The sequence below is a fragment of the Pseudophryne corroboree genome, chromosome 4, assembly GCF_028390025.1.
Source record: "Pseudophryne corroboree isolate aPseCor3 chromosome 4, aPseCor3.hap2, whole genome shotgun sequence".
Classification (NCBI taxonomy): domain Eukaryota; kingdom Metazoa; phylum Chordata; class Amphibia; order Anura; family Myobatrachidae; genus Pseudophryne; species Pseudophryne corroboree.
Window position 1 is genome coordinate 491,415,129 of NC_086447.1, and position 14,966 is coordinate 491,430,094.

Here is a 14,966-nt window from a genome sequence, read left to right on the forward strand (position 1 = left end):
ACCACATGTGGCGAAAATATGTTGCGTGGTGTGAGGCCAGGAAGGCCCCACGAAGAAATTTCAACTCGGTCGATTCCTGCATTTCCTGCAAACAGGAGTGTCTATGGGCCTCAAATTGGTGTACATTAAGGTTCAAATTTCGGCCCTGTCGATTTTTCTTCCAGAAAGAATTGGCTTCAGTTCCTGAAGTCCAGAAGTTTGTCAAGGGAGTATTGCATATACAACCCCCTTTTGTGCCTCCAGTGGCACTGTGGGATCTCAACGTAGTTCTGGGATTCCTCAAAACACATTGGTTTAAAACCAGTCAAATCTGTGGATTTGAAGCATCTCACATGAAAAGTGAACATGCTCTTGGACCTGGCCTGGACCAGGCGAGTGTCAAATTGGTGGTTTTTTTCTCAAAAAAGCCCATATCTGTTTGTCCATTCGGACAGGGCAGAGCTGCGGACTCGTCCCCAGTTCTCTCCCTAAGGTGGTGTCAGTGTTTCACCTGAACCAGCTTATTGTGGTGTCTTGCGCCTACTAGGGACTTGGAGGACTCCAAGTTGCTAGATGTGGTCAGGGCCCTGAAAATATAGGTTCCAGGACGGCTGGAGTCAGGAAAACTGACTTGCTGTTATCCTGTATGCACCCAACAAACTGGGTGCTCTTGCTTCTAAGCAGACTTTTGCTAGTTGGATGTGTAATACAATTCAGCTTGCACATTCTGTGGCAGGCCTGCCACAGCCAAAATATGTAAATGCCCATTCCACAAGGAAGGTGGGCTCATCTTGGGCGGCTGCCCGAGGAGTCTCGGCTTTACAACTTTGCCGAGCGGCTATTTAGTCAGGGGCAAACACGTTTGTAAAATCCTACAAATTTGATACCCTGGCTAAGGAGGACCTGGAGTTCTCTCATTCGGTGCTGCAGAGTCATCCGCACTCTCCCGCCCGTTTGGGAGCTTTGGTATAATCCCCATGGTCCTTTCAGGAACCCCAGCATCCACTAGGACGATAGAGAAAATAAGAATTTACTTACCGATAATTCTATTTCTCGGAGTCCGTAGTGGATGCTGGGCGCCCATCCCAAGTGCGGATTATCTGCATTACTTGTACATAGTTACAAAAATCGGGTTATTATTTGTTGTGAGCCATCTTTTCAGAGGCTCCGCTGTTATCATACTGTTAACTGGGTTCAGATCACAGGTTGTACAGTGTGATTGGTGTGGCTGGTATGAGTCTTACCCGGGATTCATAAATCCTTCCTTATTGTGTACGCTCGTCCGGGCACAGTATCCTAACTGAGGCTTGGAGGAGGGTCATAGGGGGAGGAGCCAGTGCACACCACCTGATCCTAAAGCTTTACTTTTTGTGCCCTGTCTCCTGCGGAGCCGCTATCCCCCATGGTCCTTTCAGGAACCCCAGCATCCACTACGGACTCCGAGAAATAGAATTATCGGTAAGTAAATTCTTATTTTCTGTGTCCTCAGATGCATCTATTATCTGATGTCTATTTCATCAGAAAATACCACGTTTGGCTTCACTGAGCATCTACTTTATCGGTGCTGAATATACTTGGGACGTTTATAGAACATGCAATAATTATGTTTAAGGCTGTGTACACAGCTTAATTGCAAATTAATTTGAAGTTATTCTTAGCTTGCGAATATTATTGAATATTAATCATAGTATACAGTATGTGGCATGTATTTCGTGCCATACAGCACCCAACTATCTACAACCACTTTAAGTAATACACTTTAATGTCCCAGTTATCCCAGTAAACAGCCTCTTTGATAGCTTATCTAAAAGGGTATTTTACAGTATGTACACAATGTTTTTATAATAATGTTACATTTTTCACTGACTCCCAATTTGTGTCCTCTACATTGTCATGTTTATTCAGTAGCTTCTGTTTTTTGTTTCTCTAGGCCAGTGCATTTCCAGGTTTACAAACAAAAAGGTACCATACTGTGTTAAATTCAATCCTGATGAAGATAAACAGAATTTGTTTGTGGCAGGCATGTCTGATAAAAAAATAGTACAGGTGAGCATTTGACGTGGCTGATAAAAATAGATGTCATTCAGGGTGTAAAGAATTGAGGTTAAACTGAATTCAAATGTTTCTTTGCTCCTACACTCAGTTGCTTGAGAATTTAGACTGGTCTCTAAGTGGAACTTTCATCTACAGTACCGAGTTAGATGACACTATGTAACAAATTTTCTCATACGTCCTAGAGGATGCTGGGGACTCCAAAAGGACCATGGGGTATAGACGGATCCGCAGGAGCTTGGGCACACTAAAAAGACTTTAACTGGGTGTGAACTGGCTCCTCCCTCTATGCCCCTCCTCCAGACCTCAGTTAGACTTTGTGTCCAGGAGTGATGGGACACACACTAGGGGAGCTCTCCTGAGTTTCTCTAAAAGACTTTGTTAGGTTTTTTATTTTCAGGGAGACCTGCTGGCTACAGGCTCCCTGCATCGTGGGACTGAGGGGAGAGAAGTCAGACCTACTTCTTCTTAGTTCAAAGGCTCTGCTTCTCGGCTACTGGACACCATTAGCTCCAGAGGGTTCGATCACTTGGTGCGCCTAGCTGCTTGTTCCCGGGGCCACGCCGTCACCCCCCTCACAGAAGAAAGAAGTCGGGTGAGTATTAGAAGAACAGAAGACTTCAGTGACGGCAGAAGACTTCAGTAACGGAGGTACAGCGGTCGCGTTGCACTCCATGCTCCCACACACAATGGCACTCTCAGGGTGCAGGGCGCTGGGGGGGAGCGCCCTGGGCAGCAGGTTGCTGATTTCTTCTAAAGGCTGGCGTAAAAGCATATCATTCCCCCGCCAGCATATAACTTATATCTGTGACTCTCTGGCGGGGCCGGGGCTCCGTGTCCCGGACGCCCGCCAGCATGTGGTAGCGCACTACGCGCCATTTCTCCCCCGCCGCCGGCTCTCACGGGTGGAGGGCGCTGGGGGGGGGAGCGCCCTGGGCAGCATTTTACAGGTGATTGTGATTGTAATGCTGGCGGTGCCGGGGCTCCGTGTCCCGGCTCCCGCCAGCATGTGGTAGCGCACAGCGCGCCATTTTCCCACCAGGGCCGGCTCCATGGGTGCAGGGCGCTGGGGGGGAGCGCTCTGGGCAGCATTTGTGGATTCATCCCGGGCGGGGAACATACCCGGACACCGGGTGTATTCACCCCTCCAGGGCACCGCAGCATGCATGCTGCGCTCCATCGCTCCCACACCAACGATTTCCGTGGGTGCGGGGGGGGGGCGCCCTGGGCTGCGGTTTTGCACATATAGGGGTGTATACAGGGGCTTAATCCCTGTATATAAGCCCCAGCTCAAATTAAGGTTATGTATAGGTTTGAGCAGGCTTAAGCGCACCGGAAAGGGGCGGAGTCTAGCCCTCATAGAGTCAGCGCCATTTTCCTCAGATCCCCGCCAGAGATGGGGGGGGGGGCACAGTGTTTTAATGCTATATGGTGGTCATATAGCATTATGTTTTATAATGGACGCTTAATCACTCATATTACATAAATTCACTGGTTCCCTGGTTATACCCACTGTTGGTTAGTCGACATGTCGGCAAGGGTGAGCGTTTTGTCATAAGCTGCTGTGGGGATAACTGTCGGCTTCGCCGGCGTATGGCGGTACTTGATTCGGAAAATTACGTATTAGCAAATGGCTGTTTGTGTGCTTAAACAGTAAACACGATAGGGGAGATACAGTTGTTTATGGATGCCCTGTCGGCATCAACGGTGTTTCCTGGGCAAAGAATTATCAGACGGTTATTGCCTGGTACCTGTATATATATGTATATTTATAGATATATGGAGGGGGAGTGTTATCAAAATTGTATGTGTATGCTTCCCTCAGACCCCTCGGGGTTCCGTGATTATTATTATAAATTTTTTGCCCACTTACTATTCCTTGCTGTCGACATTTACTACGTTTCTGTCGACATGAACCTTCCTGGTAGATCCACATCGGGGGCATGTCAGTACATGGTCATACACATTCGCAACACATTACTGTCACTAGGGACCTGACAGGTCTGGACAATCCACTTGCGTATAGGTTATATCTATATGTGTATATATGTAGATATAGGTTATATATGCATGGTTAGGATATATGTGTTTTATTGTGTATTACATGTATATCCTTGAATGCTGAAATAATGGTGTTCTTATCATGTGCTGATCGCTGTGTTGATTAAGCTCTAGATTGGCCGTGACGAGTTGGTTTCGATCCTCTCAAGGAGTCCGAATATTATTCTCTTCACAACGCGGAGAGAAAAATTATGACAGTCAACCTCCTGGTCGACGCAGAGCCCGGTCGCAAAGGATCATACACAGGCATCTAAGTGAAATTTTATTTCTATACTTTGACCTTATTTGCACTGTATGCACTTGAGGGAGTGTTGTAGTCGGGTAGGCATCCGATAGAATTATCCTACCCAGAGTGGGTAGGCTTACCTATGTTTATTCTTCCTTATAACATTACAGCAGGCTGCCACGTGACAGCACGTGGTGTGACCGGAAAAATGCGGAGGATGTCTCTGGGAGATGCTGGTGGGAGGTATACAGCTGTTTGGTGTGGCCTCTGTTCAGTCAATCTCAGCGGTTTCCACTGGTAAGTCTAACTTCGTGAGTTAGCCTCCTTCACAACGGGTGGTGACGCATTATTTTGTGGGATGCAGTCGTTTAACGGGTTCGATACCATTCTTTATCCTTTTTCTGTGCAGACAGTGGAAGGTGGAAAGGTAAGTGTTCTGCAGCCTTGTTGGGTTCGCAGAGGTGGATGTCGTTTTCTGTTTCCACTACATCCATCACTTGTCGCTGAGTCTATCTGACTGATCTCCAGTCCGGAGCCCACTGGTCTACTAATTTTCAGTTAGTCCGGGAATAGACTAGGACCTGTGAGTTATTTATAGAAGCCAAAGGGGAACACTCTGAGTTACGGTGGTTTCCCCTTACGGTTTTTTCTAATAGATTTTGCCTTTCCCTATTGGAAGGGGAGGTAGTGCGCGACGCCATACAGAGGTGCGTCAGGTTCAGGACATTGGCTGGTTGTCCCTGTATAAAGGTGCAAATCGTTGTTTCTCTCTGACTGTTCTTCGGCACAGGGATTGGCTGTTGTTCCCAACGACGCAGATGTCAAAAGTGGGTTTTAGAGTAGATACTGACCGGTTAAGGTTCAGTGTTTTTCCTGTGGAAAGAGGTCTGAGGATCCAGAGTTGGATCGATTTTGAGGTGACGCCTCTTCAATATGTTCCGTTAATAAGACAGATGGGTGCGGCCTAGGAGGCCTTTTTCGGTGAGCAGGTCTAATACCAGAGTGGTTTTCATGGGACCAGTTGGAAATGCGGTTCGGGTCTCACCTGCGCATGAACCGGAATATAATCCAAACGGCCAGGACAGCGCTCCTGTGGTGTCTGCTCGGTTCTTTCTTCTAGAGAAATGAAGGTTAGGGATCCAGGTTTAGATCCTGGTATCCGTGCGTACAGATCTCCGAAGCTGGGGAGCAGTCCGTAGCACCAGAGGATACGGTCAAGTTGGGAAACTTGTCTGCTGTAAGCTTTCTTGAATTAAGAGCTATTTTGAACGAACGTATTCTTCGTGTTCTGCCCGTGTTAGTTCTGCCAGACGACTTGTCAGCAGTGGCGTAAGTAAGCCGCTATGGTGGAACAAGGAGCAAAGCAGCAATGGCGGAAAATGCACAGTTTGCAGTTGAGTGGGAAGTCTGGTAAACGCTATATTGGCAGTCTTCGTTTCGGAGGTAAACGACGGAGAAATAGATTTCCTCTGCGGACACGGTATCCAGCCGGGAAAAATTCAGTCATCATCGAGAAACTTTCCCAGACGTGACAAGTATTTGAGGAGTGTCACAATTGGACATGTTGGCGTCTCGCCTCAACGAGGGGCCTCAAGGAGATTAGTCCAAGTCAAAGGACATTCAAGATATAGCAGTGGACATCCTCGTGACACCGTGGGTGTTTTTAGTCGATCTATGTGGCCTCTCCGCTTTCAGTTTTCTGACAGTGGTAAGCGTAAGATGATCAACGGTTCCGGTGATTCTCTTGAATCCGGTCTAGCCAGCAAGGGTTGACTATCCAGTTTTTCATGGTTTACTCATAGAAGATTACTGCCCTATTCCTCTACGTGAGGTAATGTTAAACAAGATCAGGGCGTGTATCCGGACTTACCGCGACTGCGTCTGATGGCGGGGCGTTTGAATGCCATATCCTAAGCCAAACGGGTGTTCCCAGGGAAGTTGTTTCCTCAATTCTTCAGGCTAGGAAGGAACTGACGGCAAAGCGTTACTACCGTAGTTGGACTAATTATGTGTCTCGGGGGGTATTCCAGGAAGGCTCCTATGGAGGACTTTAAGCTAGGTCGTGCTTATCCATACGTTACAAGCCGGTGTGGAGGCAAACCTAATAAGTTTCTTTACAAAATTTCTCTCTTGGAACGTGGTCAGGCTATTGGCTTTGACGTCCGCAAGGCGGGTGTCGGAAGTGGTGGTTTTGTCTCACAAAAACCTTGTTTGATCTTTCAGGTGGATAGAGAGGAATTGAGTACTCGGTTGGTAGTTCTACCAAGAGTGGTTTCTGGGTTTCGCTGAAATCGGCCTATTTTTTGTTCCCGGTGGTTACTTAGGCTTTCGCTGATTTGAATTCCCTCGCTCTGGCCAGGGATTTGAGTATGTAGGATGTCAATTTGGCTCAGTTTGGAGAAACAGAGGCTCTGTTTGTCTGGTATGTTCCCAGCATGGTTTGGGAGACTGCGTTATGCAGTCTGTTACGCGCTGAATCTGTGATGAGGTTTGGCAGGTTGGTTCTACGGCTGAATTGCTGTCACCGAAGTCGGTGGAGGTCCATTCTTTTGGGAAGATGGGTTTTTCTTGGGCGGATGCCCAAGGAGTCTCGGCGGTTCAATTTTGCCGAGCGGTTTCTTGGTCGGGTTCAAACGCTTTTGCTATGCTTTACAAGTTTGATGCCCTAATTTTTGGGGACCTTATGGTTGCTCATTCGGTGCTGCAGAGTCCGCACTCTCCCGCCCGTTTTGGAGCTTTAGTATAAACCCCATGGTCCTTTTGGAGTCCCCAGCATCCTCTAGGACGTATGAGAAAATAGGATTTTAGTACCTACCGGTAAATCCTTTTCTCTTAGTCCGTAGAGGATGCTGGGCGCCCGTCCCAGTGCGTACTGTGTCTGCAGTTGTTGCTTTTAGTTACACCCTGGTGGTGTGTGTTCTCTGTCTGGCGGTTGCTACCGTTGTTCATGACATGGCGTGCGGGGTCTTATTTTTGCTTATGAGGACACAATGGTTGTGTTACATATTCTTTCAGCTTGTGGCTGTGTTTTGTTCATACCGTTGGCGGGTATTCTACTGAATGCCACGTTCTACGGTGCGTTTGAGGTGTGAGCTGGTTTGACACTTACCGTGTTATAACAATAAATTCTTTCTTCGAAATTGTCCATCTCTCCTGGGCACAGTTTTCTAACTGAGGTCTGGAGGAGGGGCATAGAGGGAGGAGCCAGTTCACACCCAGTTTAAGTCTTTATAGTGTGCCCAAGCTCCTGCGGATCCGTCTATACCCCATGGTCCTTTTGGAGTCCCCAGCATCCTCTACGGACTAAGAGAAAAGAATTTACCGGTAGGTACTAAAATCCTATTTAAATGTATTAGTCCTTGTGTTTGAAGTGTTAGTTTCTAATTGCCTATGCCCCAAAAGTATAGAAAATGCCAGTTATTCCACACAAACTATGCTTTTGTGACCTGGACAGAGATATTTTGAAATGTTTTTATTTCAGAAGACATTTCTGATACATCAATGTGGTTACAATGCGGGGGCTGCAGAGCAGTACAACTCTGCCAAAGGGAAGCCCAATAACACTGACTGTACCTCCAAATGCTGTTTCAAATTGCCGGGAGTTCACCGGGTTTCAGTTGGGTGTCTATCACAGCCGCCACCAGGACAGAGCATTCCGCCGCATCCCTACTATATATGACCGTCAACAATTTGTCGGTCTGTTTCTGCCTCAGTGTGATCAGTCTGTTCGACACAATCGGAATCGCCTTGAACACAAACAAGTGGCACCTCTTCTTTGACAGCTCTTTAAAGGGCCTCAAAGCTGTACTACTGCTTAGTGGTAACAAATACCTGGCTCTTCCTCTGGCTCACTCAGTGCCCTGCAAAGAGGATTATAACAACATCCTGACTTAACTAGAAGCCTTGAAATATTATGAGTACAGAGGTCATTGGAGACTTCAAGATGGTGGGATTCCTAATGGGTCTCCAAGGTGGTTTTTACGAAGTTTCCCTGCTTTCTTTGCCTTTGTGACAGTAGGAACACCAAGGTGCACTGCAACAGATGACACTGGATACACCTGGCAGAGTTCTGTGTGGGGACGAATAACGTCTAGTGGGAGCCACTGATGGACTCTAGGAAGGTGCTGATACATCCAATACACATAAAGTCCCCTTATGAAACAATTTGTTCAAGCTCTAGATAAGGATTCAGCAACCTCCAAGTACCTTCAAGACACTTCCTCCCTAAGCTGTCTGAGGCAAAGGTCAAAGCCAGATGCTGCTTGGACCAGCTTTATCGCAGTGGTTCCTGGGCACTCAGAAAGCCCAAAACTACGTGCAGTTAATTGACACTTAGGTGAACAGCTTCTGCACAATTTGTTGCAGGATGTCCCTCAAAGTCTATATTCTTGTTGCTCATCTTGAGAAATACAAGGAGAACATGGGAGCGTACTCAGAGGGGCAAGGCAAGCGCTTCCACCAGGCTATATTGGCGTTTGAACACAGTTACCAAGGACGGTATAACGAGAACATGATGGGAATCTACGTCTGGGTGCCGATTCGTGTGTAATGTATAATGGTAAATCTCGTAAATCTACTCGCTTCTATTTCTCTTGTGGTCATGTTTGTACAACATTGTGTTAATTTTCATATATACGTTGATTTTTTATTTTTTTTCACATTGTGTAAAAGAATTCAAATTCGCCCTTTTCTCATTTGAAATAGATAAAATTCAAAGTATAAAATGTCCTGGTCACAAAAGCAAAGTTTGGGGAGAATAAATACAGTTTCTGTACTATTGAGATGTAAGCAATTAAGAAGCAGCACTTACTACCCAAGAACAAGCATTTTTGTTACATGGTACAATCAGGACTGTGTGCAGCTGTCTAGTTTTAAAAGTCTAGACTATTTCTGAGCTAAAAAGTGGAGTTTGAAGCCTAAAAATGCATTTACAATAAGATTTTACTCACCGGTAAATCTATTTCTCGTAGTCCGTAGTGGATGCTGGGACTCCGTAAGGACCATGGGGAATAGTGGCTCCGCAGGAGACTGGGCACAACTAAAGAAAGCTTTAGGACTACCTGGTGTGCACTGGCTCCTCCCTCTATGACCCTCCTCCAGACCTCAGTTAGGATACTGTGCCCGGAAGAGCTGACACAATAAGGAAGGATTTTGAATCCCGGGTAAGACTCATACCAGCCACACCAATCACACCGTATAACTCGTGATACTATACCCAGTTAACAGTATGAAATATAACTGAGCCTCTCAACAGATGGCTCAACAATAACCCTTTAGTTAAACAATAACTATATACAAGTATTGCAGACAATCCGCACTTGGGATGGGCGCCCAGCATCTACTACGGACTACGAGAAATAGATTTACCGGTGAGTAAAATCTTATTTTCTCTGACGTCCTAAGTGGATGCTGGGACTCCGTAAGGACCATGGGGATTATACCAAAGCTCCCAAACGGGCGGGAGAGTGCGGATGACTCTGCAGCACCGAATGAGCAAACTCTAGGTCCTCCTCAGCCAGGGTATCAAACTTGTAGAATTTAGCAAATGTGTTTGACCCCGACCAGGTAGCAGCTCGGCAAAGTTGTAAAGCCGAGACCCCTCGGGCAGCCGCCCAAGAAGAGCCCACCTTCCTCGTGGAATGGGCTTTCACTGATTTAGGATGCGGCAGTCCAGCCGCAGAATGTGCAAGCTGAATCGTACTACAGATCCAGCGAGCAATAGTCTGCTTTGAAGCAGGAGCACCCAGTTTGTTGGGTGCATACAGGATAAATAGCGAGTCAGTTTTCCTGACACAAGCCGTCCTGGAAACATAAATTTTCAGGGCCCTGACTACGTCCAACAACTTGGAAGCCTCCAAGTCTTTAGTAGCCGCAGGCACCACGATAGGTTGGTTCAAATGAAAGGCTGATACCACCTTAGGGAGAAACTGGGGACGAGTCCTCAATTCTGCCCTATCCATATGGAAAATTAGATAAGGGCTTTTACATGACAAAGCCGCCAATTCTGACACACGCCTGGCCGAAGCCAAGGCCAACAGCATGACCACTTTCCACGTGAGATATTTTAATTCCACGGTTTTAAGTGGCTCAACCCAATGTGACTTTAAGAAATCCAACACCACGTTGAGATCCCAAGGTGCCACTGGAGGCACAAAAGGAGGCTGAATATGCAGCACTCCCTTAACAAAAGTCTGAACTTCAGGTAGTGAAGCCAGTTCTCTCTGGAAGAAAATCGATAGAGCCGAAATCTGGACCTTAATTGATCCCAATTTTAGGCCCATAGTCACCCCTGACTGTAGGAAGTGCAGAAAACGGCCCAGCTGAAATTCCTCCGTTGGGGCCTTCCTGGCCTCACACCACGCAACATATTTTCGCCAAATGCGGTGATAATGGTTTGCAGTCACTTCTTTCCTAGCTTTAATCAGCGTAGGAATGACTTCCTCCGGAATGCCCTTTTCCTTCAGGATCCGGTGTTCAACCGCCATGCCGTCAAACGCAGCCGCGGTAAGTCTTGGAAAAGACAGGGCCCCTGCTGCAGCAGGTCCTGTCTGAGCGGCAGAGGCCATGGGTCCTCTGAGATCATTTCTTGAAGTTCCGGGTACCAAGCTCTTCTTGGCCAATCCGGAACAATGAGTATAGTTCTTACTCCTCTTCTCCTTATTATCCTCAGTACCTTGGGTATGAGAGGAAGAGGAGGGAACACATAAACCGACCGGTACACCCACGGTGTCACTAGAGCGTCCACAGCTATCGCCTGAGGGTCTCTTGACCTGGCGCAATATCTTTCTAGCTTTATGTTTAGGCGGGACGCCATCATGTCCACCTGTGGCCTTTCCCAACGGTTTACAATCAGTTGGAAGACTTCTGGATGAAGTCCCCACTCTCCCGGGTGGAGATCGTGCCTGCTGAGGAAGTCTGCTTCCCAGTTGTCCACTCCCGGAATGAACACTGCTGACAGTGCTAACACGTGATTTTCCGCCCATCGGAGAATCCTTGTGGCTTCTGCCATCGCCGTCCTGCTTCTTGTGCCGCCCTGTCGGTTTACATGGGCGACTGCCGTGATGTTGTCTGACTGGATCAGTACCGGCTGGTTTTGAAGCAGGGGTTTTGCCTGACTTAGGGCATTGAAAATGGCCCTCAGTTCCAGAATATTTATGTGTAGGGAAGTCTCCTGACTTGACCATAGTCCTTGGAAGTTTCTTCCCTGTGTGACTGCCCCCCAGCCTCGAAGGCTGACATCCGTGGTCACCAGGACCCAGTCCTGTATGCCGAATCTGCGGCCCTCTTGAAGATGAGCACTTTGCAGCCACCACAGTAGAGACACCCTGGTCCTTGGAGACAGGGTTATCAGCCGATGCATCTGAAGATGCGATTCGGACCACTTGTCCAACAGGTCCCACTGAAAAGTCCTTGCATGGAACCTGCCGAATGGAATTGCTTCGTAGGAAGCCACCATTTTTCCCAGGACTCGCGTGCAGTGATGCACCGACGCCTGTTTGGGTTTTTAGGAGGCCTCTGACTAGAGATGACAGCTCCTTGGACTTCTCCTCCGGGAGAAACACTTTTTTCTGTTCTGTGTCCAGAACCATCCCCAGGAACAGTAGACGTGTCGTAGGGACCAGCTGTGACTTTGGAATATTTAGAATCCAACCGTGCTGTTGTAGCACCTCCCGAGATAGTGCTACCCCGACCAACAACTGCTCCCTGGACCTCGCCTTTATCAGGAGATCGTCCAAGTACGGGATAATTAAAACTCCCTTTTTTCGAATTAGTATCATCATTTCGGCCATTACCATTACCCTCAGTGCCGTGGACAGACCAAACGGCAACGTCTGGAATTGGTAATGACAATCCTGTACCACAAATCTGAGGTACTCCTGGTGAGGATGGTAAATGGGGACATGCAGGTAAGCATCCTTGATGTCCAGTGATACCATGTAATCCCCCTCGTCCAGGCTTGCAATAACCGCCCTGAGCGATTCCATCTTGAACTTGAATTTTTTTATATATGTGTTCAAGGATTTCAAATTTAAAATGGGTCTCACCGAACCGTCCGGTTTCGGTACCACAAACATTGTGGAATAGTAACCCCGTCCTTGTTGAAGGAGGGGCACCTTGACTATCACCTGCTGGGAATACAGCTTGTGAATTGCCTCTAGCACTGCCTCCCTGCCTGAGGGAGTTGTTGGCAAGGCAGATTTGAGGAAACGGCGGGGGGGAGACGTCTCGAATTCCAGCTTGTACCCCTGAGAAACTACTTGAAGGATCCAGGGATCCACCCGTGAGCGAGCCCACTGATTGCTGAAGTTTTTGAGACGGGCCCCCACCGTACCTGGCTCCGCCTGTGGAGCCCCAGCGTCATGCGGTGGACTTGGAGGAAGCGGGGGAGGACTTTTGCTCCTGGGAACTGGCTGTATGCTGCAGCTTTTTCCCTCTGCCTCTGGGCAGATAGGACGCGCCTTTAACCCGCTTGCCCTTATGGGGCCGAAAGGACTGTACCTGATAATACGGTGCTTTCTTTGGCTGTGAGGGAACATGGGGTAAAAATGCTGACTTCCCAGCTGTTGCTGTGGAAACGAGGTCCGAGAGACCATCCCCGAACAACTCCTCACCCTTATAAGGCAAAACTTCCATGTGCCTTTTAGAATCTGCATCACCTGTCCACTGCCGAGTCCATAACCCTCTCCTGGCAGAAATGGACATTGCACTTATTTTAGATGCCAGCCGGCAAATATCCCTCTGTGCATCTCTCATGTATAAGACTGCGTCTTTAATATGCTCTACGGTTAGCAATATAGTGTCCCTGTCTAGGGTATCAATATTTTCCGACAGGGAATCTGACCACGCAGCTGCAGCACTGCACATCCATGCTGAAGCAATAGCTGGTCTCAGTTTAATACCTGTGTGTGTATATACAGACTTCAGGATAGCCTCCTGCTTCCTATCAGTAGGCTCCTTTAGGGCGGCCGGAGACGGTAGTGCCACCTTTTTTGACAAGCGTGTGAGCGCTTTATCCACCCTAGGGGATGTTTCCCAACGTGACCTATCCTCTGGCGGGAAAGGGTACGTCATTAGTAACCTTTTAGAAATTACCAGTTTCTTATCGGGGGAAGCCCACGCTTCTTCACACACTTCATTTAATTCCTCAGATGGAGGAAAAACTACTGGTAGTTTTCTCTCTCCAAACATAATACCCTTTTTTGTGGTTCCTGGGGTAACATCAGAAATGTGCAACACATTTTTCATTGCCTCAATCATGTAACGTGTGGCCCTATTGGAAGTTAATTAGTCTCATCGTCGTCGACACTGGAGTCAGTATCCGTGTCGACATCTGTGTCTGCCATCTGAGGCAGCGGGCGTTTTAGAGCCCCTGATGGCTTTTGAGACGCCTGGGCAGGCACAGGCTGAGAAGCCGGCTGTCCCATATTTGGTATGTCGTCAAATCTTTTATGTAAGGAGTCGACACTGTCGCGTAATTCCTTCCACATAACCATCCACTCAGGTGTCGACCCCGCAGGGGGTGACATCACATTTATCGGCATCTGCTCCGCCTCCACATAAGCCTCCTCCTCAAACATGTCGACACAGCCGTACCGACACACCGCACACACACAGGGAATGCTCTGACAGAGGACAGGACCCCACAAAGCCCTTTGGGGAGACAGAGAGAGAGTATGCCAGCACACACCAGAGCGCTATATAACACAGGGATGAACACTATAACTGAGTGATTTTCCCTTATAGCTGCTTATATATATTCTGCTGTGCCTAAATTTAGTGCCCCCTCTCTCTTTTTTACCCTTTGTAGTCTTGAAACTGCAGGGGAGAGCCTGGGAGCGATCCTTCCAGCGGAGCTGTGAGGGAAAAATGGCGCCAGTGTGCTGAGGGAGATAGCCCCGCCCCTTTTTCGGCTGACTTTCTCCCGCTTTTTTATGGATCCTGGCAGGGGTATTTTTCACATATATAGCCTCTAGGACTATATATTGTGATTATTTTGCCATCCAAGGTGTTAATATTGCTGCTCAGGGCGCCCCCCCCCCCCCCCCCAGCGCCCTGCACCCATCAGTGACCGGAGTGTGAGGTGTGCATGAGGAGCAATGGTGCACAGCTGCAGTGCTGTGCGCTACCTTGTTGAAGACCGAAGTCTTCTGCCGCCGATTTTCAGGACCATCTTCATGCTTCTGGCTCTGTAAGGGGGACGGCGGCGCGGCTCCGGGACCGGACGATCGAGGTCGGGCCCTGTGTTCGATCCCTCTGGAGCTAATGGTGTCCAGTAGCCTAAGAAGCCCAAACTAGCTGCAAGCAGGTAGGTTCGCTTCTTCTCCCCTTAGTCCCTCGTAGCAGTGAGTCTGTTGCCAGCAGATCTCACTGAAAATAAAAAACCTAAAATATACTTTCTTTTCTAGGAGCTCAGGAGAGCCCCTAGTGTGCATCCAGCACAGCCGGGCACAAGATTCTAACTGAGGTCTGGAGGAGGGTCATAGTGGGAGGAGCCAGTGCACACCAGGTAGTCCTAAAGCTTTCTTTAGTTGTGCCCAGTCTCCTGCGGAGCCGCTATTCCCCATGGTCCTTACGGAGTCCCAGCATCCACTTAGGACGTCAGAGAAATTGTGTTTATGTAAGCAGCATGAAGAAATCCAATCTGTTT

At 48.1% G+C, this 14,966-nt stretch overlaps 1 protein-coding gene across 1 annotated transcript in view; it reads left to right on the forward strand.

The window, feature by feature from the left end:
• CDC40 (cell division cycle 40) overlaps positions 1-14,966 on the forward strand; it is a 222,364-nt gene that overhangs the window by 158,491 nt on the left and 48,907 nt on the right. The window contains exon 11 of the mRNA XM_063917128.1: positions 1,910-2,025. Within this exon, the coding sequence (XP_063773198.1) occupies positions 1,910-2,025 (116 nt within the window). The remainder of the gene's footprint in view (positions 1-1,909; positions 2,026-14,966) is intronic.